We start from the raw sequence: 26,697 nt of genomic DNA, 5'->3' as shown, positions 1-26,697 counted from the left end.
GCTCTCCAACAGAGGATTACTATTATTAATAGTATTAATACTACTACTACTACTACTACTACTACTACTACTACTACTACTACTACTACTACTAATAATAATAATAATAATAATAATAATAATAATAATAATAATAATAATAATATTTTATCGCTTACAATGGGACACTGCGGTGAGACCTCCGGCCCGCTGGGCGGCGCTGTGTGGAGGCCGCACGGAAGCGGAAGCGCGGGCGGAAGCGGTGGCGGTGCCGGCGGAGGGCTCGGGCGGTGAGTGCGGCCCGGGGCTCCCGGTGTGCCGGGTGCCGCTGCTCGGGAGGGGGTCTGGGCGGTGGGGCTTGAGGTACGCGGTGAGGGACCCGTCCCCTTGTGGATAGCCGATCACGGCTCCCGGTTTGCTGGGCTCTGTCAGCCCCAGAGGAACTGGGCTTGGCGGGATCCGTGCCTCTCCCCGGTGCCCGGTAAGAGGCTCGGCTGTGCCCAGCCCCAGCGCTCGGCGAGGGCCCGGCCTGGGGGCTCTGCTCGGTCTCAGTGCTTGATGAGGAGCCCGGTGTGGGGGCCCGGGAGGCAGCGCCGCGGAGCCCAGTCAGGGTTCCCGGTCTGCTGGGCTGTGCGAGCCCCGCTGTCCGCTGGGCTCTGAGCGCCAGTGCCCGCCGAGGTTTCGGGGTGGTTGAGCCCCCGATCCCCGCTCGAGCAGCCCAGGCCGGGCCCTGCCGCGCCCGGTGGGGTTTGCGCCGTGCAGCGCTGCCCACCCTCCCGGCTGTGACAGCCGCTGCCCGCCCCGCCATGCCCGCCCGCGGCCCCTCGGGGTCCCGCCGGCCGCTGCTGGCCCTGCTGGTGGCCCTGGGCTGGCTGCTGGCGCTGCAGCTGCTGCTGGACCTGCGGGCGCTGGGGCTGCTGTGCGGGGCGCTGGCCGTGCTGGGGGGCTGGCTGGGCCCCCCGGCCCTGCTTCCCCGCGGCCGCCGCCTGCGCCTGGAGCGCTTCTTCAGCTCCCTGCGGGCCCCGGCCGGCAGCCCTGCGGACGAGGCCCGCCTGGAGAAGGAGATCGCCAGCACCGTCCGCAAGGTGGTGCGGGATTTCGTGGCCTCGTGGTACCGCACGGTGAGCAGAGAGCCGGCCTTCGAGGCCGAGGTGGAGAAGGCCATGCTGGGGCTGGCGGCGGAGCTGCGGCGGCGGATGAAGCGGGTGGACCGGCGAGCCCTGGCCCGCCGCCTGCTCCTGCTCTGCGGGCAGCACCTGCAGAGCTTCCTGCGGGCTCGGGATGCCCTGAGGGCTGACCCCAAGGGCGGCCGGACGCTGTGGAAGGAGTACAGCCGGCTGGCAGGGCCGCACCCCGCGCTGCTGAGCCCCGCGGCCGAGGTGGGCTCTGCCCGCGCCGCCGTGGACGCGCTGCTGCGGGCGCTGGTGCCCTGGCCGCACCTGGAGACACGGACGGGACGTTTCGTGGTGGTGGAGCTGGTGGCCTGCAACGTGCTGCTGCCGGCCATTAGGAAGATGTCTGATCCCGACTGGATCAACCTGCTGCTCATTGGGGCGTTTTCCAAGAAGCCCCGGGGTGGGAAGCCCCACCCTGCACCCCCAGTGCCGGATTCCTTGCCTTTCCCGGCACAGACGGACACAGCTCTCGCCAGGCTCTCCCCCTCCCCAAGGGCTGCCGAGGGGCTCAGGAGAGAGGCAGGGGCTGCTGGAGAGGAGGGAGAGGAGGCGGGCAGGTCATGCCATGCAGAGGAACCCTTCCTGCGCCCCCAGGCCTTGGGATCCCTCTTCCCCTGTGAGGGTTTGGAGCCGGAATCCCCAGCGCCTGATGTGGGGCAGGACGTGGAGCTGCTGGCTCCTTCGCCTGCTGGAGAGCTCCTTGATGAGCCCCCCCAGGACCCTCCTGTGCCAGAGGGAGCACCTGCCTCGGAGGATGGCACGGGGGACCTGGACCACGGCCCTGGCCCCAGCTCAGATGTTGGCCTGCTCCCCACCTCTGCTTTGAGCTCCTGCCCTGACATCCAGATCGAGCCAGCAGCTGAGAAGGAGGAGGAAAGCCCAGCTGTCCCCAGGAGGTTCTCCTCACAAAGACCCTCCAGCCTGGGGAGAGATCTGGGCGCAGCAGAGGGCCCAGCACCATTTCCCCCAGAGCCCGGGCAGAGCCTGCCCCTGCTGTCATCCTCCCCAACAGCTTCCATGAGCACCTTCAGCTTCGAGCCCCTGAGCAGCCCCGAGGGGCCGGTGGTCATCCAGAACCTGCGGATCACCGGGACCATCACTGCCCGGGAGCACAGCGGGACTGGCTTCCACCCCTACACCCTGTACACTGTCAAGGTAAGGGCTCCCCGAGCACCACCACCTCCCCACATCCCTGCCACCACCTGGGCTGCTGTTTGCAGTGAGGACTTGCTCTTTGTGGGTCTGAACAATAAATTTTGTCTGTGTCATGGTTTGGCGCTGGTGCAGTGCCAGTGCCCCCATGAAAATATATTCTCCCTAGTTTCTGCTATGAGATGTGACCAGAAGGATGCGACTTTTAACCCCCTGTGTTCCCAGAGGCATATCCATGTCCTCAGCAGCCACACCAAGTGCCAATATTCAAATTTCAGCACTGATTGGTTTGACCACAAACTCCCAAAAAACTCACTTGGACAGTCTGGTAGTGGGGAAATACCAGGCACCGTGGCTGTTTGGGATTCCCGTGGGGCTGGTTGAATCTTTTCCTGCTTTTGTTCCCTCATGATTGGTTCCTTCCTCTTCAGGGAAGGGCTGACTGTGGAACTGCTGGGGGGGGCCTGGGGACTGAGTGGGGAGCAGGGCTGTTTTAGGATGTGTCAGGATGATGCCTTTGCCTTCCTCCTCAGTATGAGACAGCCCTGGAGGGCGAGGCAGCAGGCAGCCTGCAGCAGGTGGCTTATCACACCGTGAACCGCCGCTACCGCGAGTTCCTCAACCTGCAGACGCGGCTGGAGGAGAAGCCGGAGCTCCGCAAGTTCCTGAAAAGTCAGTGCCTGCAGTGGCCCCCAGCAAATCCTTCTCCCTCTCTCCCATTCCCTGTCCCTCTGCTCCCAGGGTTTCCTGCCCTGCTCGTGCAGCTCTGGATGCTGGGCTGTGTCTCCTGCCCACATCCTCCAGTCTTCTGTGCAGAGCTGGCTGGAGGAATGATTAATCTTTTCTGGAATTTCAAACCATTCCTCTTCCCATTCCATGACAGTTGGCTTTGCAGTTTAGCACCTTAACAGTGCATACAACACTGGTGTCTGTGTATTACCTTGGGCTGATGCCAGGCAGTGTGTGGGGATAGCCTAATCATTAGAATATTCAGGTTTTAATAAAGAAAAAAATCTATATTTAGATTTTAAAATTTTAATTTTGAATTTTGATTTTTTTTTATATTATTATCTAAAAGTCTTTTAAATTAAGGTTACTGTAATTTTGCAGTTCTCTCAAGCTGTGGGTTTGTTTCCTTTGTAGACATCAAAGGACCAAAGAAACTGTTCCCTGATCTGCCATTTGGAAACATGGACAGCGATAAAGTGGAAGCCAGGAAAAGTCTGCTGGAATCTTTCCTGAAGGTGAGATGTTCGTGTGCCCTTGTGAGCTAAAAGCAGAGCTCAGGACAGCTTTGTGCTGACAGTGGAGCATACCATGTCTCTTCCACATTACACAATCAGGCTGGGAGCTTGACTCTGAAATGATCTGAATCTCCATCTGTCCTTGCAGCAATTGTGTGCAGTCCCTGAGATTGCAAACAGTGAGGAGGTGCAGGAATTCCTGGCCCTCAACACCGACGCCAGGATCGCTTTTGTCAAGAAGCCTTTCGTTGTCTCCAGGATAGACAAGGTGGGGAAAATGGGGAGCTGCTTACTGAGCCCTTTCCTGCTGCCCCCAGAGATGCTTCCTAAGTTGGGGGCTGCTTACCTGAGCCCTTTGGAGCTGGGCTCAGCTTGCCCAGAAACCCATAAGGGGTCAGAGTTTGTGTTAAGGAACCTATTTAATAGAAAATCCAGTGCAAGTCTCAGAACTCCTGACGTATGTAAGTAACAAGGATCAGTGCAGTAATTAGAGGCAGTAATAATATCCTTGTCTCCAGGATAGACAAGGTGGGAAAAATGGGGAGCTGCTTACCTGAGCCCTTTCCAGCTGCCTCCAGAGACGCTTCCTAGGCTTCAGTGTCTCCTGGAAGGCAAAACCCTTTCTTTGGAGCTGAGCTTGCCCAGAAACCCATAAAGGGTCAGAGTTCGTGTTAAAGAACTGATTAATAGGTTCTTACTATTTAATAGAAAATCCAGTTCTTTCTATTTAATAGAAAATCCAGTGCAAGTCTCAAAACTCTTGATGTGTGTAAGTAACGAGGATCAAGGCACTAATTAAAGGCAGTAATTAAAGGCTGGCTTTGCAGATTGTTGTCAATGCTATCGTGGACACCTTGAAGACAGCGTTCCCCAGGTCAGAGCCCCAGAGCCCCACGGAGGATCTGAGTGAGTCAGAAGTGGATGGGAAATCCCAAACAGACGGGAAGAAAAGCAAGTAAGGGCTCCCTCAGCTTTGCAGGACAAGGGATTAATGCACAAATTGAGCCCATGGTGGGGAAGAACCGACTTGGGGCTTTATGTGTTGGGTAGTAAATTCTGTGTCGGGCAGTAAATTCTGTTCTGAAGCTGAATTACTTCCTCCTTCCCGTGCTGAACACAACTATTTGAGCTCCAGTTTATCTAAAGGGTTTCCCAGGAATGCTCAGGTTTCCACAGAAGATAGGTTTCTTCCTAAAGGAGCTCTGAGGTGTTGCCATTTGCCAGCAGAGCCGCTAATGGTCCTGAGGAATTGCTTTTTAACCTTAAATATATGCAGAGAGTAATTGCAAAATACAGCTGTAAATTATCTACCTGAAAGTTCCCTCCTGCCTCTCCCATATGTTCCAGCAGTGGCCCTGCCCAGAAAACATTTAAATAGCTGTTTATGAGTAATATTTAAGATAGTTTCATGTATGTTCCTCACCAAATGTTGGTGCTGCTGACAGTGCCCAGTCTCATTGTGATTGTCTCATCAGTGGTTCTTCCCTCACCAAGGAAGGAAGATTCTGCACGAGTATGGCTATTTCTTTCCAAAAAGTGATGTTTTGCTGGAAAAAGCTGCTTTGGACAGAAAGACAAACTCAAAAAGTACAAGTTTCGAACCATTTTGGCTGAAAAGGACATTCCTTACTGATAAACAGGCTATTTTACAATTTGTCCCAAAATCCCGATGTCCTTTTTTATCCTTCTTTTTGTCAGTGTTTATAATTGCATTTCACAATCCTGCTGAGTGTATTTCATCTCAGAGGCTTTTCTGAACACTTCCCTGTGTGTGCTGCAGTGCTCACACCTTGCTGACATCTGCCTACATCTCCCTATCAGCATCTGTGTTACAGCTCCTTATGGAATGCTGGAAAACCTTGGCTCAGCTCAGGTGTGCGAGAGAAAAAGTGCTTTACAGCTTTTGTTGTGGGGTTTCACTGTCAGCTCTGAGTTATCCTGGAGGCAGATGCTTTTTTTGAACCACTTCAGGTCTAATCAGATATCTTAGCTGGCTGGAAAACTCATGACTCACAGCTTGCAGAGAAAACTGACTGTGCCATGGCTCTGCTTTTCAGGTCCAGGCTGAGGTTCTCATCCAGTAAAATCACTCCAGTGCTGAGTGTGAGTGAAGCTCATGACAGGATCGTGTACTCCATCAGGGAGGGCAATGCTGTAAGTTCAGATCCTCTTCTAATCCTTTCAGAACCCCAACCACTGCCCTGTTTGGGAATAATCCCATCCACCAGGGCTGCGGCTGCTGCAGCCTTGTTGCCACATGCCAGCTCTTGGCAGAAGAACAATAAGCAGCCCTGGCTGTGCTGTTGGCTACACCTGGGTGCAAACCAAGAGGTGGAGGCTGTCTGGGCACTGCAGACCCCAAGCTCTGTGGCACTAACCCACTTTTGTAGGTCTCTGGCACCCTGTCACTGGCTGCTATGGAATCCTTCATCCAGAAGCAGGAGAAGCTGTTGGAAGCAGTCCCCAGCAAAGCTCCTGAAGGCCAGGGAGGCAGAGAAGCCAAGGAAATCTCTGTGCAGGAAGAAATGGATGGGCTGAGCACAGCAGAGCAGGGAGGACATCCAGACACTGACTCTGGTGAGCTCAGCCCCTCTCTCAGTGCTTGAATTTCTCCCCCTCGGTACCACAGCAGCTCCAACATCTGCAGGTTCAGCTTGAAAAGTCTTCAGGACCTGATCTCCTGACTGTAGTATCTTGATTGAAGGGAAAGCAAATTAGGTTTTCCAGTGCTGTTTGGTGATTGCTCTGGGTATTGTGGCTGGTGGGAGCAAACTGGGTTTTGGCTCAGTTGTGTCAGTGCAGATCTTCACCCTGGTGTGCTCAGCACAGTCACTGCACAAAGAGGTTTCTTAAGGACATGCTGCTTAAACTGGCAGTGTTCTAAAATCAAGCTCTTACAAACTAAAAATGGGCCAAATTACAGTTTCCTGGTAGTTTCCAGTTAGCCTTGATATGTCTATACACTGTAAAAGGACCTCTGAGATTAGGTTCAGATAGATTTGATGGGAGTGGCACAAATGTAATCTCAGTTCAAGGAATGATGTTCCCTTTCTGCTTCTAGAATCTTCCTCTGAAGCACAGGGCTGCCCCAGAACAGTTACAAGATTATCCTGGACACATGCAAAAATATGTTCCCCAATCTTTTTTTCTTGGAATAGCTGAGCTGTATCAACTGGAACTTCCCAAAAACCTTCTCTCCAGTGATTCAAGTTTGGCAGGCTCTGACTGAAAGCACGTGTTTGTGACAGGACAGGCCTGGTGTTCTGAAACCCAGCCTGTGCTACCAGCTTTGCCTGTAATCTTGGAGCACATGCCCGTGGTTCTGGGGAAGCAGGACTGGAGTTGGAGGCCAGGGTTCTGCACAGGGCAGGCCAAGTTAGCTGAACTCCGAGGGAAATGGAATGTCAGTGATCTCAAATGCTTGCAGGTCTGGGATGCTTCAGGCTGGACTGGCAGGGTGAGGAAAACAAATGTTTGGATAAAAAGGCAAACCCATGTCCATATCTGCTCATGGAGTGACTTCTGGGAAGTGGTTGGCCAGCAGCTCTCTGAGGAAGAGGATTTGGATGCTGTGGGAATAAACAGCTTGCTGAGGATGCTCCGTGTGTGAGGCTCTGGGGAAGCTCCAGACTGCACTGGGAAGTCTCAGGGGGCAGAGCAAGTGGGCAGTAACTTATGCATGGCCCAGAGCAAGAGATGCCAACTGCCCTGTCTTTTCCAAGTGAAATCCTGGAATTAATTAGTCCAGCTTTTAGGAAAAGGAAGAGCAGAGGAGGAGAGGTGTGGGGTCCAGAATCCCTCTTCCCTTTATTTCCAGCAGTAAATTGTGAGTGTAATTGTCTCTGTAGACAGAGAGGTTGGAAGATGAGGCATGAGGGGAGCCAAATTAGGAAAAGCTGCTGCACAGGATCTCACCTGGACAACAGAGCTGAGGCAGCAGCCTCAGGCCGGGGTGGTGGCCTGGGAGTGGCAGTCTGGGGCAGTTTTGTGGCACATCATTGAGCTTGTTCAGCAGAACACCTCAGGGCCAAACAGCATGAAAGTAATTCCTTAGTAAGTAGAAACTGTTTTTGCTGAAGGCTCTGACATCCCCCTGAGGCTCAGAGGGAGGTTTGGTGTCCCAGGCTCATGACAGCAGAGATATTTGGGTAGGTGTGTGGGTTTGTGCTTTAACTGGTAAATCTGGTTTATCCAGATGTGTTTCATCCCCCTTCCTGCCAAGCCTGGGATGTGCCACACGATGGCAGCCCACAGCCACCAACAGAGCCCAGGGCCTGGAAAACTGCTGGAAGAAGGGGAAGGAATGGGCAAGAGCAGAATGATCGTCCTCAGCAGTGCACCTCTTCCTGGCTGCAGTCACCACCTGCTCTGTCACCTGTTTTGGACACGTGGACTGGGATTTGATAATCGCACTGTTTAATTGAGGAGGAACTGAGCCTTTGGTGCATCCCTTGGTGGGAGACTGGGGCAGCCTGGATGAGGTGGAAATCAGAGTGGGGAGGGCAGGTCCCAGGCTGGCTAGGCTGCAGCAGGTCATTGTGTGTGGGCAAAGGGCCAGGCTGGGGAGAAATGAGTGAGTTTGGGATGATGCTTTTCACCAGATTTGCCCTGAGGTGGTTTCTTCATCTGCCCCTCCTCTTCCTCCTGGCAGACTCCGAGACAGCTTTGGCTGACCTGGCCCTGGACGTGCTTCGTCTGGTGCTGGTGGATCACTGGGGCTGGCTGTGCACAGAGAACATCCAGAAGGTTTTCAACGTGCTCTTTGGGACCCTTGTTCAAAGGTAAGGCCAGAGTGACCAGCCTGGCTGCTCTGTGAGAGGCATTCCCTTTGGAGTCACAGCTGGAAGTGGAGCTTGTGTCTGAATGCAGATAAATGCTGTGTGTGCACCAGCCAACAAGGTTCTGTAAAGCAGGTGCTCCATGAATGGGGAGTTAACACCTTAGAGGTCTGCACCAGGAGCTGTTTTCTCTGTCAGCAGCTCTAATGGGCAGCCTCCTGTCCCTTGAAATCAGGGAAAGGGAAGATCCAGCCCTGGGAGTGGGAGTCTTGGCTCATGCAAGGGCAGCAGTGCCCAGCTCTGGGGCTCTCTGGGGAGGATTGGCCTCCTGCTCTGTGCAGCCCAGGGCTTCAGCTTGTTCCTTCTGCAGAAGTAGAATAAACAGGCTCAGGGAGAGCCTGGCCTGTGACAGTGACAGTGACAGCTCAGAGTGTGGTCTCTGCTCTCACTGCTGCACCCTCTGCTCTGCCTGTGCCTGGGGCAGGGACCCACACATGGAGTGGGGACAGGCTTCCTTTCCAGCTGGGCTGGACTTGCCAAGCTTTCCTGGGGCCAGGGCCTCTGGGTGGTAAGGCTCAAGGCCAAGACACACAAACAGAGAATTCCTGTTTTTTGGTGTAGGTTGGTGACTATCACTAGCTGAGGATGTGGTTTTTTAGAGCACAAGGAAAGCCTTCCCTAAAGGGCTTGGGAGAGTCTTGGAGCAGTGCTTTTCCCACTCCTGTGCCCTTTCTTCTCCTGCAGGCATCCAGAGCCAGCATCAGAATGTGCAGGGCAGCTCATTATAACAGAGCTGGTAACCTGAGCTGCCCTCAGCAGAGATTGCCAAAGTGCTTTGAGGTCAGGGACTGCTGTCCCTTCAGTCCTGGCCTGTTCCTTCAGTGGCAGGAGGTGGGGGCTGCTCCCACTTCTCCAGAATGGGGCTCTGGCCTCTGGGGAACAAGCTGCAACCCAATCTGTGTATGTAAGCACAGAGGTATGAGAGCTTCAACAGGCACATCATCACCTCCTAATAAGCTGTGTCCTGGTCACCCAGGGAGCCTGCAGCACCCACACGTGGCATTGGCATTTTCCACTAGAGAAGCTGGGATACACACAGCACATCCTGGAGCTGGAAGGTGGAGGAGCTCCCTGGGTTGTGTGGTGGATTAGAGTGAGGAGGAATGTGTGTTTGTAGCTGCTCCACTTGACCAGCTCAGAGTGAGCCCACATGTGCTGCAGGCAGAGCTCTGGCTGGGGCTGATACGGGGAAGCCCTGGGACTTCTTGGTGTCTCCATCAGTTCAGGGTGCAACTGCAACCTCTTGAACAAACCCCATGTCCATGCTGAAATCCACGTGTTGAGGCTGGCTCTGCTCTTGTGGGACAGTCAGGAATCCCAGGGGACAGGGGAAAGAGCTGACCTGTCACCAGAATGGTGTTGCACCTGGATTGCTGCAGGGAACATTTTCCTGCCATTTCTGCTGCCTGTAGTTACCTCCACAGTGGAGATCTGGGAATGGGGAGCCTTCCTGCAGTTTGCCATTCATCCTGGCCCTGAGACTTGGACTCACTCCTGGCCCAGGTGGTCACTGCTGTCCTGAGCAGACCTGAAGGTCTCTAGCTCAGACCTGCCTGTCCAGGGACACAGTGTGAATTTGGTTATATTTCTCTTCCATTTAAATATTTACAACTTGATCACTGCTCAGCCAGACCTGGCACTGCCATTCTGGCTGGCACTGTGTCTGGGAACCCTTTACAGGTGGGGAAAGTACCAGAAACTCTTCTGGGAGCATCTGTGTTCAAGGAATTGATGCTCCTGCCTCTGAGAACAGGCAGACAAACAGGGGACAGCAAATGGATTTGCATTGTGTCTTCAACCATTGCTGGTCACAAAGTATGAGTGAGCATCATCCCTTCAGGAGATTCAACCCTGCCCTGTTCCTGCCAGTGGTAGGGGATGAAAAGGAGGTGTCCTGGCAGTGTTTGGAGGGGCTGCTGCTGGATACTCCTCTGCCAGCTGTATTTGGAGGGTAGGTGCTGATCCTGCTGCCCTCTTGCAGCTGCCAGATGAGGATTCTGCTCTGGCATGAGACAGTGGGTGCAGAGTGATAGAAATGACCACCAACCAACAAAACTCACACCAAGAAACGAGATCCAGTTTCTCCCAAGAGCCAGTCCCCCTCCTCTTGGAGGACTTTCTCCCCTGGGCTGGCAGTGCCCAAGATGATTCAGGTGATTGATTCAGTGTGCTCACAGATGATTGCTGTGAGCACACTGTTACTGGTGGTGGGGCCTCCCAACCTGCTCCATTGCCTGTTCTGTGCATGGACCATCCCAGCACACTGCTCCAGTTCTGTGCAAGGACCATCCCAGCACACTGCTCCATTCCCTGTTCTAAGGACCATCCCAGCACACTGCTCCATTCCCAGTTCTGTCTAAGGACCATCCCAGCACACTGCTCCAGTTCTGTTCAAGGACCATCCCAGCACACTGCTCCATTCCCGGTTCTGTGCATGGACCATCCCAGCACACTGCTCCAGTTCTGTTCAAGGAGCATCCCAGCACACTGCTCCATTCCCAGTTCTGTCTAAGGACCATCCCAGCACACTGCTCCATTGCCTGTTCTGTGCATGGACCATCCCAGCACACTGCTCCATTCCCTGTTCTGTGCAGGGACCATCCCAGCACACTGCTCCAGTTCTGTGCAAGGACCATCCCAGCACACTGCTCCTTCCCTGTTCTCCCCAGCAGGGCTGCCTGGAGCCAGCCCCCATCAGTCTCCTGCCTGTCAGGCCGGTGGCAGTGGGAGAGGAAGGCTCCATGACCGAAAAAGGGATTGTTGAGGAAAGGGCGGCCGCGTGTGCGAGCCGGGTCTGCACTGAGCCCATCCCATTATGTAACAGGGAGTGAGCCTTTTTTGGAGCTGAAAGGAGAGGAGGATGGAGGGGCTGGGAGTGGGAATGACCCTGGGGCCGGGGATTGCTTCCAGCAGCCTCTCTGCGTGCTGGGTCCGTGCCTGTAAACAAACCCCGTGCCCCCTCCCGCCTCTGTCCGGCTCCCTTCCCTCCTGCCCTGCAGGGATCAGCTCCTCTTGCCCTGGGAGCCTGCAGCAGGAACCTGCTGGCACAGGGGAGGAGGTGGGGCTATTCTGGCCTCCGGTGGAAGCATTTGGAGAACCTGGGTGCTTTTTAGAGCCTTGTGAGTCAATGAGGTGTTAAAAATATACAGCAAACACGAGAACCACGCAGTAAACACGAGAACCACGCGTGCTGGGACCCCACACCCTGCCCTCAGTTGTCCCCACAGTGGCCACAGGTCTGGGGTCTGTCAGTGCCCTGCAGTGCTGGGGCCAGGGTGACAGCCACCACCTCTGCTTTCCAGAGGGGAGTGCCAGCACCCCAAGGATGGACCTGGGAGGATTTGAGGGGCAGATCCTGGTCTGTAAGCTTTTCCTGGCTCCTTCCCATGCAGCACAACAGCAAGCCATGGCCACCAAGCACTGAGTGGGGGGAAGGTGTCTCAGCACACCCCGGCTGTCTGTGCCCTGGAACCTGAGCAGGGCTGGGCACAGAGTCTGTGCCAGGCTCGGAAGTGGCTGTCCCTGGAAGGAGCATGTGGAACTACTCAGGCAGCTTTGCTGGTGTCATGTTCCACTGAGCATGAGTTAAAATAAATGCAAATCATCCCTGCCTGACCCACGAGCTCAGCACTTGCTGTGTGCTTTGGGTCATTCCCATGCTCCTCCGTGTCCCCTCATCCCTTGGCCAAACTGGAAGATTTGAGGAGGTGACATTCCAGACTGTGTGAGCTGCAGGTGGAGAGGCAGAGATGCTTTGAGACTGGTTGCAGGTGGCCATCATGCCTTGGAGAACTGGTTCCTGCAAGTTCATGCTGTCACCTTGGTGTTGGGCTCTGCTGGTGTCAGGCTGAGTGTCACAGGCACTTGTAAGTCAAGGAGGTCTGGAGCTTCAGAGAGCTCCTGCCTGAGTGCTTTGTTCTGATTTTCTCTTTGGTTTTCTTTGATCCCTGTGCCAACAGAACTGGCACAAAGACCCTTGGCAGCCACCTTGATCCTCTTGACTGGAAAGTGCCACCAGCAGAGAGTGATGCCTGCCCCTCTTCAGTGTCCCTGAGTAACCCTGGAGCAGCCAAGCACCCCTGGGAGCACAGTGCCCATGGGCAGGGAGCTCTGCCAGCCCTGGGGCCATGGAGGGGCCATGTCTGACAGCTGAGACTGTGCTCCTGCTTCCCTTTGGCTTCCTGGCTGCCAGGTACCACTGCAGCCTCAGGCGGTGCCTCTGAGTTTTGCTGGCAGAAATGCAATATCAGTGCAGCTGGGCCATCTGAATCCACTCATTCTCCTGCTTTGTTACCTGGGGAGTGGATTTGGGCATGTTTGATGAGGATCTTTGCTGCTGCACACAGAGAGGCTGTGCTGGCAGGCCCAGGTATGTGGCAGCAAAGTCCCTGTCCCCAAAAACAAGCCTAAAAGCAGCACCAGAGTTGGCAATTTAGGGAACCAACCCATGGCATCTTACTCCTCATTTCTGGGTTTGGCTGTTTGTGTTGTAGCCGTGAGGAGCAGCAGGAACTGCAGCCTGTGGTATGTCAGTAAAAGTGATTTCAGGACTCTGTGTGTCTTGGTGTGTGTATATGCAAAGTAAATAAAATCAGCTTGGAAATGGGCCTCGATTCAGTTGTCTCCAAGCACCTGGAAATTTTGGATCTGGCTTTGAATCTCTGTCCCAAACAAAATTTTTTTCCCTCTTCTAGAAGCAGCATTCTTCCAAAAACAGCCACTAGAATGAAGCCAGCACTCCATGCTTTGATAATAATTGCAACATTATTCTAACTCTGATTCTGTTTCAACGGTTGCACATGCCAGCTTTCTTCCTGGATTTAAAAAAGCTCAACAACTTCCTAGTTCAAATAGAACAAAGAAGAAAAGGATTGAGTGGAAGTAATGTCTCCCTGTTGGTTTTAGTTTTGCCTGGTTTTAGAAGGGTTAATAGTGGATCTATGTATTTTGATTCTGAAGTGGGCTAATGAAGCAATTGTTCCAAGCAGGGTCTGGCTGAGACAGCCTGGCCTCTCCCTGGGGCACCACTGAGAGCTTAATTGGCTCAATAAATACTTGAAGAAGATGTTATCAAAAGCCAGGATGCTTTGTGAGAAATCAAGAGAGTTTGGGGATGATTATTTTAATCACATACCTTTCCCCCCCTTCCCTGAGCCCCAGGGCATCTCAGGAAGATCTAGCTGGGAAAAGCAATGCTTCATTCCCTGCAGGGTGAAGCCATTGCAGCCCTGTGAGTTTCCACGATTTCTTCATGCAGCAGGTGTGTTTTGAGGGAGCAACACATGAAATGGCACAGAAATCCCAGCACCAAGGGGTGCTTTCCTCCCTGCAGGGCTGAATGATTGCCTGCAGAAGAGAAGGATTTCTTTTTCTTCCTCTCTGCCCCACATCTCCCAGGGTTTCTGCCTGGGTCAAGCAGGTAGGAAAGGTGGGAAGCCAGCCAGGTCCAGGACAGGTTCTTTGCAGCTCTAAACCTTCACAGGGCAGCAGGAGAGGAACATTTCAAGAAGGAGAACTCGTGCAGGAGTTTAAAAGACCTCAGGATGCTTCTTGTCCTTTCATTTATGGAGGTTTTTTTGCCTTTTCTTTCCTCAGCACAGGGTTTACCCATGGACCAAGTGTGAGGTTGCATTGAAGGTGCTGAGATGAGCATGCTGCACATTTCTGCTGTGTGGAGAAGGTGGATTTAGGCTCAGGTAGCAGGTGCTGAAAGCTGAGCCTCAGGGCAAAAATTCTCCACTTGTGTTTTTCTATTCTTGCTGTGCCCACTGCAGCTGCTGCTTCATTTTTACAAGGTTTCCTCAGGAAAGTTTTGCTGTCAAAGCACTGCAATGTTCCTCCTCTTGAACCCTTGAGTTAAGGATAATCTCGTGCATTATCTGAGGAGGAATTTGGGGAACAAGGGCTGGTAAGGCAGGGATGGTCTGGTGATTCAAGCACCAGACTTTCTTAATTTCAGAGTCATGCTTGAATGCCTCGTGTTTTCCAGATGTTGCTTTTTTTCTTCAATCCTTTTCACTGCGTTGGTCCCAGAGGCCTTTTTGAGCTTCTGGATCTCCACACTGTATTCCTTAGGGCAGGGGGGCCATGTTCTGGGGTGGGCAGCAGTCAGGCTTGAGCTGGACATGCTAGTTCATGTATATTTGTAGAGCTGTTTGTATTTCTGCAGCTAAAGCAGAGAGGCTTTCTCCTCTCTGTCATCTTCTAGCCTGGCCTTCAGTTTGTGTTTATCTAAATCCTTAAAAGCCCTGGGTTTGAGGAAATCACAATTGCTATTGTTTCAGGTTTCAGTTACAGTCAGCATACTTCACTTGACTGTTCCTTAGCTGAAGTGATCTCAGTTTTTATCCTCACCTTGATGGACAAAACAAGCAGAGCTTTACCCATTCCTGGCAGGTGGGTGTAAATCTGCAGAGTATTGCATCTCTTTCTTCATTCTTAGTACATCTTTGATGTCCAGACTAAGCAAATCCAGCCTGTCCAGGCTTTACTTGCTGGGCTGAGCTCTCTGGACAGTCCAGTTAAGTGAGAGGCTCCAGCCAGGTAAAACCAAGCCCATTTACCTGTTCCTGACTCTCAGCCTGCCTTTCCTCCCTCCTGGGAGCCCGAGGAAGGCCAAGGTTTGCACCCCCAGCCCTTGTTTTTCATTCCCAGCCCTTCTTATCCTAATGGACCCCTTCAGCTGACCTTGGAGTTCCAGCTTGAACCATGGCATTAATTTGGCTCTTTTTTAGCAGCCATTTCATTCCTCCACCAGCAGCTATTTCAAACAGAGGTGCCTTACAGCATGGGCAAGTTATGCCCCTGCAGATTATCTTCCAGGCCTCAGTAGCCTTTGCAGTCTGGCTCTTTGCATTGGGCACTATCAAAGTATTCTGAGCCCAGGAGGTCACTTTATCTATTTCTGAAGTGTAAGGAGATGATTCTGTGATGGGTTTATTTTTTTCTTTCTTATTAAAGCTATTTCTTCATGAAATAGCAGAATGAAAATAGTAACTCATCAACCATCCAAAAATAAAAATAATAAATAAATAAGAGAGGTCTATTTATGTTTCGTGGTGGATTTATTTCTACCTGAGAGCAGTGTGTGAGTGCTTTCAGTGTGGCACATGAATCTCAAATGCTTAGGCCTTTAATAGCACAAAAAATCATCTGTGACCTGCTGGTGAAGGTCAGCTTTGAACCTGCAGATATTTGGAGTTCCTGAGGGGTTAATCCCAATCCTGGTGCAGCAAGTCTGCCTGATGGAAAGGTCAATTTGCCATTTTCTGGGGTTTACTCAGGTAGGAATTTTCAATAAAGTTGGTGTGACTCTCTCTGAGTTGCAACTACAGGTGTAGAAGTTATGGGGACATTCTTGGGATGTCCTGTGCAGGGCCAGCAGTTGGACTTGACTTTCCTTGTGGGTCCCTTCCAGTTCAGGATATTCTGTGAATTACTTTGCTCCTCAGTTTAATGCTGCTGGTGCAGCCTCTGTGTGTGATTCCCCAACATGGGTGTTGATGATTGACTGTGGTTGAGAGGAGGGAAGGAAACTCTTCATGACAGGTCACTGTGTGCTGAGATTTCCTTTTGAAGCCTCAGATGTTCTCCCAGATGGATTTAGAGCCACATGGACCAGTCTTGATGATTCTCCTCTGTTAGAATCTGAAATGTAAAGAACTCTCAGAACTTTGGGCCTGTAAGCCAAAGCTTAGAATTAAACACAAGATTTGATCTGAGACCTTGGAAAAGGCTTCCAAACTTTAATGACAGAAGCAACAATGTGGATTTATAGTTTAAAACAAAGACACATTAAATTAAGTAGAAGAAAGTTTAGAGTTTTAGAGTTTAAAATATAAAAATAAAAGTAGTTACAAGGAGTTTAGAATGCAGTACTGTAGGTTTGTGTGTCATAACATGATTAGCTAAGAAAGCTTACACTGTAGCATGAGTCCATAAGATGGAATATTTAAAGATTGACTCAAAAACATAAATATCCTTGTTACCAGTGTTTTATTGGTCAATAAATCCTTAAAAGGTCTTGTAACTAAAGGTCTTGTGACCTCCTGAACCATACAGTAAAGATGTGAGCCAAACTCACCCTTCCTGCCTATGTAGAAGATAAGAAAAGAAACCAAATCATCAAAAACAATTCAGAAATCCCATCTCTAACTCATTCAAAACTCCTTCAGAATCCCCATTCTCCTCTTCCCAGTGCCTTTGGAATGGCTCCACAGGCAGAAGGGAGCCCAGAGCAGGGGTGCTTTAGTCTGTGTTCCATTTGCACCTGCCTTTGGTTTCTCCTTCTTTCTCCTCCCATTTCCTGTTTAGTTCCTTGACTTTTCCTTGTAAACTTTGTGTGTTTGGCTGCTCCTTCCCCAGCTCTCTGAGCACCATGGGGCAAGTTGGCCTCTAACAGGAGCCTGTGTGGAGCTGTGCAGGACCCATGGAGCCATTCCCAGGTGCTGCCCTCTGCCTCCCAAAGCTGCCAGCCCAAGGAGTAAAACCCATCTCTGGTGTTTCACAGCTGTGGGAATCCAGACCTGCAAGCACTCACCTGCTCCCAGTGTGTGCAGATCACATTTAGAGGTGTTGTTTGGGGGCCTTGTTGCCTAATTCTGGTGGGTTTAGGGACATACAGGAGGTTGTTTGTGTGGGGCCTTCCAGCATTTGTCAGTTCTCAGCTTGCTCTTGAGCTGTCTGGAAATGTGTGCTGTTCTCTGTAGGTTCAACTTTCTCTCTGTTCACTATTTGCTTGATTTTTTTGCTATTTTAGGAACTCTAAGAAAAAATAAAAAGCTTGTTCTTTGCTTTCTGCAACCTTTTAAAGGCTGGAAGGTGGCTGTTGCTGTAATGAGGTTGGAGTCCATGTTCAGTCTGATCCCCCTTGGTGCAGGGCTGACTCTGCAGCTCTGTCCCCAAGTCTCTGAACTTCTGTTGCTTGTCAGATGTTTTCTCAGCTAGGAGAGGGGGTTGTGTAAGAAAACATGTTAATGAAAAACCCTGTTAATGAAAATCTGTGTTAATGAAAACTCTTGCCCCTAGAGAAGTCACAGTTTAACACTTTAATTTGCTTGGGAATAGCTGGAGGGTTTACCATGATCCAGAGTGTTAAAATCTGCTGATGGCTGGAGATTAAAACCCTTTTCATTGTATTTCCAACATGGCTTTTCCCAGGCAGGGCTGGGGTATGACATTTTGTCCTCTAAGCCAGGTGGGAGGTTTGCACCTCTGGCCTTACCTGGCAGCAGCATCCACACTCTGTGTCCATGGCAATGCTGAGCATGAAGGATGTGTTTCCCATTTCCTGGGAGCACTGGCAACATCACCTGTGTCCCTGGCTCTGAGACATTCCAGGCCTTACCACTGCACTGAGATCCTTTGCAGGTTTTTTCATGTCCTTTGCTTTCCAGCTGGCATTTCCTAGGTGTGCATCTGTCCTGGGGTGATGTTATGATGCTTGTATCCCCAGTCCTGTGTTCTGTTTTTGCTGGATGTTATTCTGTGCCTTCAAGACTGGCTCTGAAGAGCAAAGCTTTATTTTGTTTTGTTATCAGCCTGCTCACTCCCTCAGTGGTCAGCAGGACACAGAGACAGGGCAGTACATAGTGCAGCTTTTGCTTTTTGCTCTTGCTCCTGCTTTGCTCTTGCTTTTGCTCCTGCTCATTAGTTTAGTTAAGCAGTCTGAATTTTCCCCTGGACTGTTTTTCTTTCCCTTTCTTGGAACCATTTGAACCTGCTCTGGAATGGGACCTGGGGAGCACCGAGAGTTTGCACCTTGTGGCTGCAGCAGCCTTTCCCAGTGCTGGAAGGATTGATATCAGAGTGAGCACCCCCAAGAGAGACTTTCTGAATTTGCCATCTTTTTCAGAGCGGTGACAGAGTGGTGTCACCTGGTATTGTTCATTTTGTGTGCTGGGGGTGCTTTGCCTGTTAAATAAACAGGTTCCTTCCACTTCTGTCTGAGGAATCCTTCCCAAACTGGTTGGGCACAGGGGCCATGTGGGTTTGCTTTCTGGAGGGGTCCCCTTTGGAGGTTTTCTCCCAAATTTGCCCTAAACCAGGACAGCATCCCTCAAGAATCACCGTTTACACCTCATTTCCTGCTCACTCCTCAGTCCTGTCCCACATGATGCCAACCTGCTTTCCTTGGGGTGTTGCTGTTCCCCAGTGCCCAGCTGTGTGGGGAAGGACACCCTTGGCCCGAGTGCCTCTCCCAGGAAGAATGCAGACAGTCTGGCAGAGTGCAGGTTAAATAAAGTTTGCCTTGGCAGGGCTCTTGGCTGTGCTGGGAGCTGCCGGGGCGTAGTGGTGACGGAATTGCAAGCACGAACAGCAGCTGCCAAGAGGAACGGCTCTCCTGGCCCTGCTGGCTGCCTCCTGTCCTCTGGGAATCTTGAAGAACTGGCAGAATCACAAGGCTTTTCCCTACCCCAGTGCTGTGCTGACACTCCCAGCTTTGCTCCAGAGCCTCCTGCCAGTGAGGCCAACAGCCCCAGCAGGGCTGCACCCTGAGCCCTGCTAAACCTTCCTGTGGGATTCATCCACGGCCTCTCTGTCGCAGACATCTTTTATGGAAAATCCTTTCCTTAGGATTTTTCCTCCTAAGAAGCTGAGAGGCCTCAAGAACAAATGTAACCAATGGTTATCTGCTGCTGTGGAATGCAACAGGTGCATCTGGGATTGGGCTCATGTGGTTGTTTCTAATTAATGGCCAATCACAGCCAGCTGGCTCGGACAGAGAGTCCGAGCCACAAGCCTTTGTTATCATTCCTTCCTGTTCTATTCTTAGCCAGCCTTCTGAGGAAATCCTTTCTTCTATTCTTTTAGTATCGTTTTAATGTAATATATATCATAAAATGATAAATCAAGCCTTGTGAAACATGGAGTCAGATCCTCGTCTCTTCCCTCATCCTCAGACCCCTGTGAACACGGTCACACCTCTCCCCATCCTGAGGGCAAAGATTTTAGGCAGTGCAAGTTGTGACTGATGGCTGTGGCCTGTGCTGTGACTAGGATGTGATTTCACATCTGGGCAAGAGGGTCCATCCATTTGGTTGATTTAGAAACTGTGCCTGGCCAGCCCTTGGGTGGTGGGGACACATCATCCAGTGCAGCTGCAAACCCCCTGAGCCCTTCTGGGGAGCAGGGATTTGGGGATTTGCAGGTGGTTACTGAGAAAGGGCACAGTCCTGCCCCAGCAGGAGGGACCATCAGCAGTTCTGTTGGATTTTGGATGGGAAAAAAAATAAATCTTGGCTGTGAGAGTGGGCAGACCCTGGCACAGGGTATCTGGAGAAGCTGTGGCTGCCCCATCCTTGGAAGTGCCCAAGGGCAGGTTGGATGGGGCTTGGTCTAGTAGAAGGTGTCCCTGCCCAGGGTGGAATGAGATGAGCTTTAAGGTCCCAAAATCAAACAGTTTGGGGATTCTGTTATTTCATTGCTTGCTGTCAGTGGATGGAGCAGGACTGGACAGCAGGGCAGCATGGACAGCAGGATGAGAGGGGGGTGAAGCATCAGGATATTCATGCCTTGTCATCCTTGGAGTGTGTTTTGGTCTCCAGGAAAGACATCCTTGGCTGTCTTGGTAGCAGAGGGACTGATGAGAGGAGCAGGGGCTGCCAGAACGGGGCTCATGTCCTTCCAGTCCTTCCTGGGGTTGTTTGGAGTTCAGCACCAGTTCCTCCAGCTCTGTCTGAGATTGTGCTTGGAGATAACTTAGGAGCTTCAGGCCAGTCATATCCCTGAGCTGGGCTTCCTTTAGTGACCAGTGACTCACCTGGGTCCCTGTGATTAGCAGGGTGATGGGGCTTTGTAGGGCCTTTGCTTGTCCCACTTGTCAGTAACACAGGGAACATAGCCCACTCTTGGTGCATGGAAAACTCAGCTCATTAATACTTGTGAAAATCTTAGGTGCGCAGACATAAAAACTGCATGTTAACAAACCCAAAGAAGCTGATTTAACCCTCCTGATGGGTGGAAATATCCCAGCTGGCTCCCAAGCTGGACTTTTCCTGACCTTTGTCCCTCTCCCTGTTGCTGCAGGTGGCTGGAAGTGCAGATGGTTACCCTGACCTGCACCCAGCGCTGGGTCCAGTACCTCCAGTTGCTGCAGGAATCCATCTGGCCTGGAGGAGTTTTACCAGCAGTGCCTAAACCCCCCAGGACAGAGGAGCAGAAGAAGGCAACAGCAGAGCAGGCCCTGCAGAGCCTGATGGGGATCTTGCCCAGTAAGTGTGTCCCAGAGACTTGTCAGCTGCCCTGGGACAGGAAAGCAGCTGGGGAACGCTCAAGCTCTGGAAATGTGGTTAAATACAGAGATGGAGGCTGCTCGTGCCAAGGCACTGGGAAACCTTCATGACCCTTGAGGTTTGATGGTTTCCTGCAAGCAAAACCCAGAGTTTTCCAGTTCTGGATAGTTTGTGTAAGGGTTTGGGAAGCAGCCCAGCTCGGAGGGAAGGGATGTGAGTCCAGGCCATGATTCAGTGCTCACAGTTCTGAGCCATCTCACTGAGGCAGGGCTCAGGACAGCTCTGCTCCCACCTGCTGCCAGAGGGTCCCATGGTGAGCAAAGCCACCATGCAAAGCCTGTGGCTTTTGCACTGGGCTGAAATCCCAAGCCCAGCTGCACTGGATTTCCCTCTCTTGAAGTTTGACACGGGGACCTTTGGCATTAAAGCAGCTGCTGCCTAATCCCTGTGAGTGCAGCCTGAACTTTTAACTCCTTCATTAGTGTAAAGGGCCCTCACTGTCCTTTGGGAATGAAAAAGCACTGCTGGTATGTGCCCTTCTAGCCAGGAATGCTCTCCTGGCACTCCCTCCTCTCCCAGCCCCAGAGCACCATCATGAGCTTTGATCCAGCACCCACCAGGAGAAGTCTGAGCTGTGGAAATATTCACTGCCCAAAGCTTTGTCTCCAACACTTCCAGATGTGATCCAAGAAATCCTTGGGACCAGTAAGTGTCAGATGAGCTGGAACCTGGTGCTGGAGTCACTCAGCCAGCCTGTGATAAACAGGTATGTCATTGTGGTCTTCACCCTGGTGGGCTCTGAGAGCTATGATAAACAGCTTTGTGATTGTGTTCTTCACCCTGGTGGGCTCTGAGCCTGTCATAAACAGGTTTGTGATTGTGTTCTTCACCCTGGTGGGCTCTGAGAGCTGTGCTAAACAGGTTTGTTACTGTGGTCCTCAACCTGGTGGGCTCTGAGCCTGTGATAAACAGGTATGTCATTGTGGTCTTCACCCTGGTGGGCTCTGAGAGCTGTCATAAACAGGTTTGTGATTGTGTTCTTCACCTTGGTGGGCTCTGAGCCCGTGATAAACAGGTTTGTGATTGTGTTCTTCATCCTGGTGGGCTCTGAGAGCTGTCATAAACAGGTTTGTTACTGTGGTCCTCAACCTGGTGGGCTCTGAGCCTGTGATAAACAGGTATGTCATTGTGATCTTCACCCTGGTGGGCTCTGAGCTAAACAGGTTTGTGATTGTGTTCTTCATCCTGGTGGGCCCTGAGAGCTGTCATAAACAGGTTTGTGTTTGTGTTCTTCACCCTGGTGGGCTCTGAGAGCCGTGCCCAGGGTTTTGCCAGTGCTGCTTGGCACCAAACACCCAGTTTATTATTCCAGACTTGCAATATCAGGGGGCATCTGCATGTCTGGCTGCAGATTATTAAGCCAGTCATGTTAATTATGTTGTTTGGCCTGCTTAGTTAGTGGATGTCAGGGAAGTAAGACAAATCCTGGTTTAGTTTGGTTCTGGAGGAGCTGCAGGTCTGTGTAGGGGGTGTTTCTGTCTATTCCCAGTGCTGTGAGTTTGGAAGGCAAGGGTTTGGTGATGCACAGCAGAGAAATGAGGCTCAGGCTGGACATCAGGAGGTATTTCTTTACTGAAGGGCTTGTTAAACATTGAAAAGGGCTGCCCAGGGTGGTGTTGGAGTCCCCATCTTGTGAGGGTCCAGGGAACAACAGGACAAGGCACTCAGTGCTCTGGGCTGGTTGACAAGGTGGGGATTGATGAATCTCAGGGGTCTGTTCTGCCTCCAGTGATCCTGTGATCCTGTTAAACATCTTTTGCTCCAGAAGATGCATTTCTGTTTTCTGTGCTGCTCAGCAACTTCAACACCCACTGGTTTGGGGGAGGTGAGAAGAAACTGAACCACCTCTGGAAACATTTCTCTGGGGGCCTGATATTGTTCCTCTCTCCCCTGAGCATTGGAACACTCTTTCCTTGTGCTGAGCTTTGCCTCCCACGCCCTGCCCAGCCTAAGCTTTGTCTTTTTTCCATTCCAGGCACCTGGTGTTCTGCCTCCTGGACATTCTGCTGGAGTTCTTGGTTCTGAAGGGCTCCAGCAAGGAGCCTGAGGCTGCAGCTGCCACACCATGTGCCTGCAGTGGCACAGACAAAGGTGTCCCAGCACTTTAACCAGGCCTGGTGGCCCAGCAGTGGAGGAGAGAAGCAGCCACAGGCATGGAGTGATTGGATTTTCATCCTTTACTGAACCTGCCTGGGAGCTTCCTGTAAGGAATTTCTCCAGCCAGTGCTAAATGAAGCTGCTTCCAAGCTTCTCTGTGTCAGCTGGGTGATGGATCAAACCCAGTGTGAGGGACCAGAGATGCTCTGCAGCATCTGTTCCATTGCTGACCTGATGGGGAGCCTGGAATGAACCAGCCTGACCAGCTGGAGAAGGAACCACAAACCCTTCTGAACATCTCTAACATCTACAGAGAACACAGGAGATCTGCTTTTGTGGCTTCAGGGAACACGTGGCACTGAGGGTTGGTGTGCTGGGATCTGCTGATGAATGGTCCTGCAGGACAGGGAAGGGCTGCAGGGCTGTCCCTGCTGTCTGAGCAGCCTGCCCTGTGCCTGCTCTGCCCCAGCTGTGTCACCAGAAGGAAGCTGGGGAAAGGATGGAGTGTGGAGAAGTCCTGGAGTGTGGAGATGTCCTGAAGTTCAGCATCCAACTGCCCAAATACCTGGGAGGTGAGAGCAGGGGCCAAAGGTGCTGCCCTGCCTTAGGGACAGAGATCAGCTGCTTCTCCCTGCCCTGCTCTGGCTCTCAGTAGGTGCAGGCAGGCTGGGATCCTGGCAAAGAGACTCCTCAGGCTAGGGAGGAGTGGTGGCTTGGCTGGACTTCAGGACTCGTTTCTGTTGTGCTTTCTGAGTCACCTTTCAGTCCCTGGGACAATCACCTGGAAGGCACAGGCCAGAAGAGCTGAGCCCTGTGGGACACAGCAGTAAATCAGCTCCCACACAAGCCTGGTTGTCACAGGAAGCTCTGGGAGAGGATTGAGGACCTTGAGCCCAGGGGAATGGTGGGTGTGTGTCATGGACAGGCAGTGGGTGAGGCCTGGGAGCACGGCCTGAGCTCTGCTGTTCATGGCTGTGTCACTGGGCTTTGCTCTGCTGTCCCTGCTGCTGCCACAGCTCCATGCAGGGCTCTGGGAAGCTGCTCAGCTCATGGACCAGGGATTTGGAGCTGCTTCTCCAGCTTGTCCAAGACTTGAGTGGCTTTGTGAGCACTTCACGTTGCTCAGCAGTCTCAGGTTCCTGGGAGTACTGAAGGACTCGGGGCATGCAGCCACAGCCCAGTCTGGTGACCAGCTTGGTGACCAGTTTGGTGACCAGCTTGGTGACCCAGTCTGGTGACCCATCTTGGTGACCATTTGGTGACCATTTGGTGACCATTTGGTGACCCAGTCTGGTGACCAGCGTGGTGACCCAGTCTGGTGACCATTTGGTGACCAGTTTGGTGACCCACTTGGTGACCAGCTTGGTGACCAGCTTGGTGACCAGCTTGGTGACCATTTGGTGACCCAGTCTGGTGACCATTTGGTGACCATTTGGTGACCCAGTCTGGTGACCAGCGTGGTGACCAGCGTGGTGACCAGTGTGGTGACCATTTGGTGACCCACTTGGTGACCATTTGGTGACCAGTCTGGTGACCATTTGGTGACCCAGTTTGGTGACCAGCTTGGTGACCAGCTTGGTGACCCAGTTTTGTGACCAGCTTGGTGACCAGTGTGGTGACCCATTTGGTGACCAGCTTGGTGACCATTGTTGACCAGCTTGGTGACCATTTGGTGACCAGCTTGGTGACCTGCTGTGCTGTATTTTCTGGCAGAAGCACAGGCTGAGCAGTGCTGCCCTGGGCTGCTGAAGGTTCTCTGCAGATCAAAGGAGGCTCCACACAGGAGCCATGCAGGATCACAGGTGCTGTTTGTGCTGCAGGACCAGGCGCTTTCATCCCACACAACCATGGAATTCCAGGCTGGAACAGACTGCCTGCAGTTTTTTGGAGCTGGATGCTCCATGGCATGTTTGGAGAGAAGGCAGTGGGACTCCAACATGCCTGTCCTGCTCTTCCAAAGGAGCTGCTTCATTATGGGTACACAGCACTGTGAGCTGCTCTGGGCTTCTGTGGTGTGAAAATACAGAGAGGGATCATTTTGCTGCAAGCAAATCGATTTTTAGGGAGCTCTGAGGACATCCCAAGACCAGGCAGAATCCAGTGTCATGAAGCAAATCAATTCTGCATCACCATTGGAGCCATTTCTCATCAGAGATGGTAGCTTGGCCACCTGCTTGGAGAAGGAGGGAGGTGGAGAATGCTTTGGGATAATCCCAAATGCCAGGCAGCACTTTGGGAAGCAGGACTCAGATCAATCCTTAAATATCTGTTTATAGCTGCTTCCCCTTGTCTTTCAGTGCCAGGCTGTGTTTCCCTCCTTTTCCTCCTGCTTCCATTGGCCACCCCAGCTGTCAGGAGGGGACAGGGCACCCTGAGCCAGGGCTGATGCAGCAGAGCCCTGCTGGCTTCCCAGATGTTCCTGCTGTTCTTGTTTGCTCTTGCTTCCCAATGAATTGTGTGGCTCTGGAGCTCCAGGACTGAGGTCTGTCATTGATTAGGGAGAATGTTAAAAGAGGCTTTGCTGAAGAGGATCATGGAGTACAAATTATCCACTGACAGCTCCAGGTTAGGGCAAAAGTCTAAGATAGCCCCTACACACACTGGATGTGCACTGGGAGGATGAGCTGACACTTCTCCTTTGCCAGGAAGCCCAAATTCTCCCAGGTTTTAACCCCCATCTGTGAAATTATGCAAATGACTGAATATTCAGTCCTCCAGATGGAAATAATCTGTGATTTCTGCCAGTTCAGTTTGGGAGCAGCTGGTGCTTTGCTGCGCTGGTGCAGCAGTGATTTGGGGTTCTCCCAGCAGCACCATCCCCCTCTGTGTTAAGATACAAAGAGCTGGGACAGAGACAGAAAGGAGATTTATTTCTGTGCACTCTCAAGGCAGAGTGGGAGTGGGGAACAGACCTGAGGAGTTTGAATTGCAAAATGGTTGTTTTGCCCTGCAGAACTCCCTTTCTTGTCTCAGATATGAGGGGTTGGAGCCCTTTCTCATGCTCTCACTGGGCTTCAGATTCCCATCCTCTCCTTGGGAGATCCTAGTGCAGCCTTGCAGCTGAGGTGAAGTGCCCAGGAGCAAGGAGCCCCTCTCTGCATGGTGCATGGTGTTGTTAAGGAGTAAAACCAATCCAATAAAAAGCTCAGCTTTTTTTTCTACTGTGAGTTCTTTGCCTCACTGTGATTTTGGGATTAAATTGAGCACAATGGTGGCAGATACAAACTGCTGCATTCAGGTGGGCTGAAAGTTTATTTCCATTGGACTAAGACTAGAAAAAACTGCTCTGGTAAAACAAACAAAGTTGACAAAAAAACTTAAGCTTGCTCAGTGTGTCATATTCCCAGCAAGCTCCTTTTCTTCTGCAGGAATTTGTAGAAGGAATTTGTGGAAGGAATTTGCAGAAGGCTCCAGCCAGCTCTCTAAAGGGTGGGTGGTGAGAGCAGCCAGATTTAACCTCAAGAAGGAGTTGCAGCTTTGTGTCACATTAGGTCAAGAGCAGTACCTGCCTCAGGTGGGTGCTCAGCTCTGCCTCTCCAGGCCCTTCAGCCCTGTGTGATCTCCCTCCAGCCCAACACTTGCTGGTTTGTAAAGTGTTCCCCTTCCCACTGCCTTAGTTTCCCAGAGCTGACTGGAAGCTCCTGGAAGCAGGGATGTGTATGACTGTGCAGTGGTGTAGAGCTCCAAGGCACCACTCTAAGCTAAATAACTATTAAATTGTGTTTTTAGGGGAGAAAAGTCCCACCATGCACTGACTGCCTGTCCCATTGCCTGTACTCAACCCTTTGCATCAGCTGTTTGTGGTGCTGTTGGAGTCTGTGTGGAATTCTGCTGTCTGGAAAACCCATTTAATTGTTAAATGGGGAGCAAAGCTCCACTCCCATGTACTCGTGTGCAATAATACTTTATTTCAAACTTA

The 26,697-nt window shown here is 51.8% G+C and overlaps 1 protein-coding gene across 1 annotated transcript; it reads left to right on the top strand.

Annotated features, from left to right (window-relative positions):
* The first annotated feature begins 262 nt into the window (after positions 1–262).
* SNX19 (sorting nexin 19) lies at positions 263–26,697 on the top strand. The gene is made up of 11 exons (XM_036397489.1): positions 263–2,309; positions 2,840–2,978; positions 3,450–3,550; positions 3,699–3,818; positions 4,378–4,505; positions 5,608–5,704; positions 5,941–6,127; positions 8,202–8,331; positions 20,416–20,600; positions 21,300–21,387; positions 22,657–26,697. The coding sequence occupies exons 1-11, from the start codon at positions 786–788 to the stop codon at positions 22,787–22,789; spliced, it is 2,832 nt and encodes a 943-aa protein (XP_036253382.1). The 5' UTR covers positions 263–785; the 3' UTR covers positions 22,790–26,697.

Source organism: Molothrus ater, chromosome 22 (genome assembly GCF_012460135.2).
Source record: "Molothrus ater isolate BHLD 08-10-18 breed brown headed cowbird chromosome 22, BPBGC_Mater_1.1, whole genome shotgun sequence".
Classification (NCBI taxonomy): Eukaryota; Metazoa; Chordata; class Aves; order Passeriformes; family Icteridae; genus Molothrus; species Molothrus ater.
Note: the sequence above shows the minus strand (reverse complement) of the source record. Positions and strands in the feature narration are given on the sequence as shown.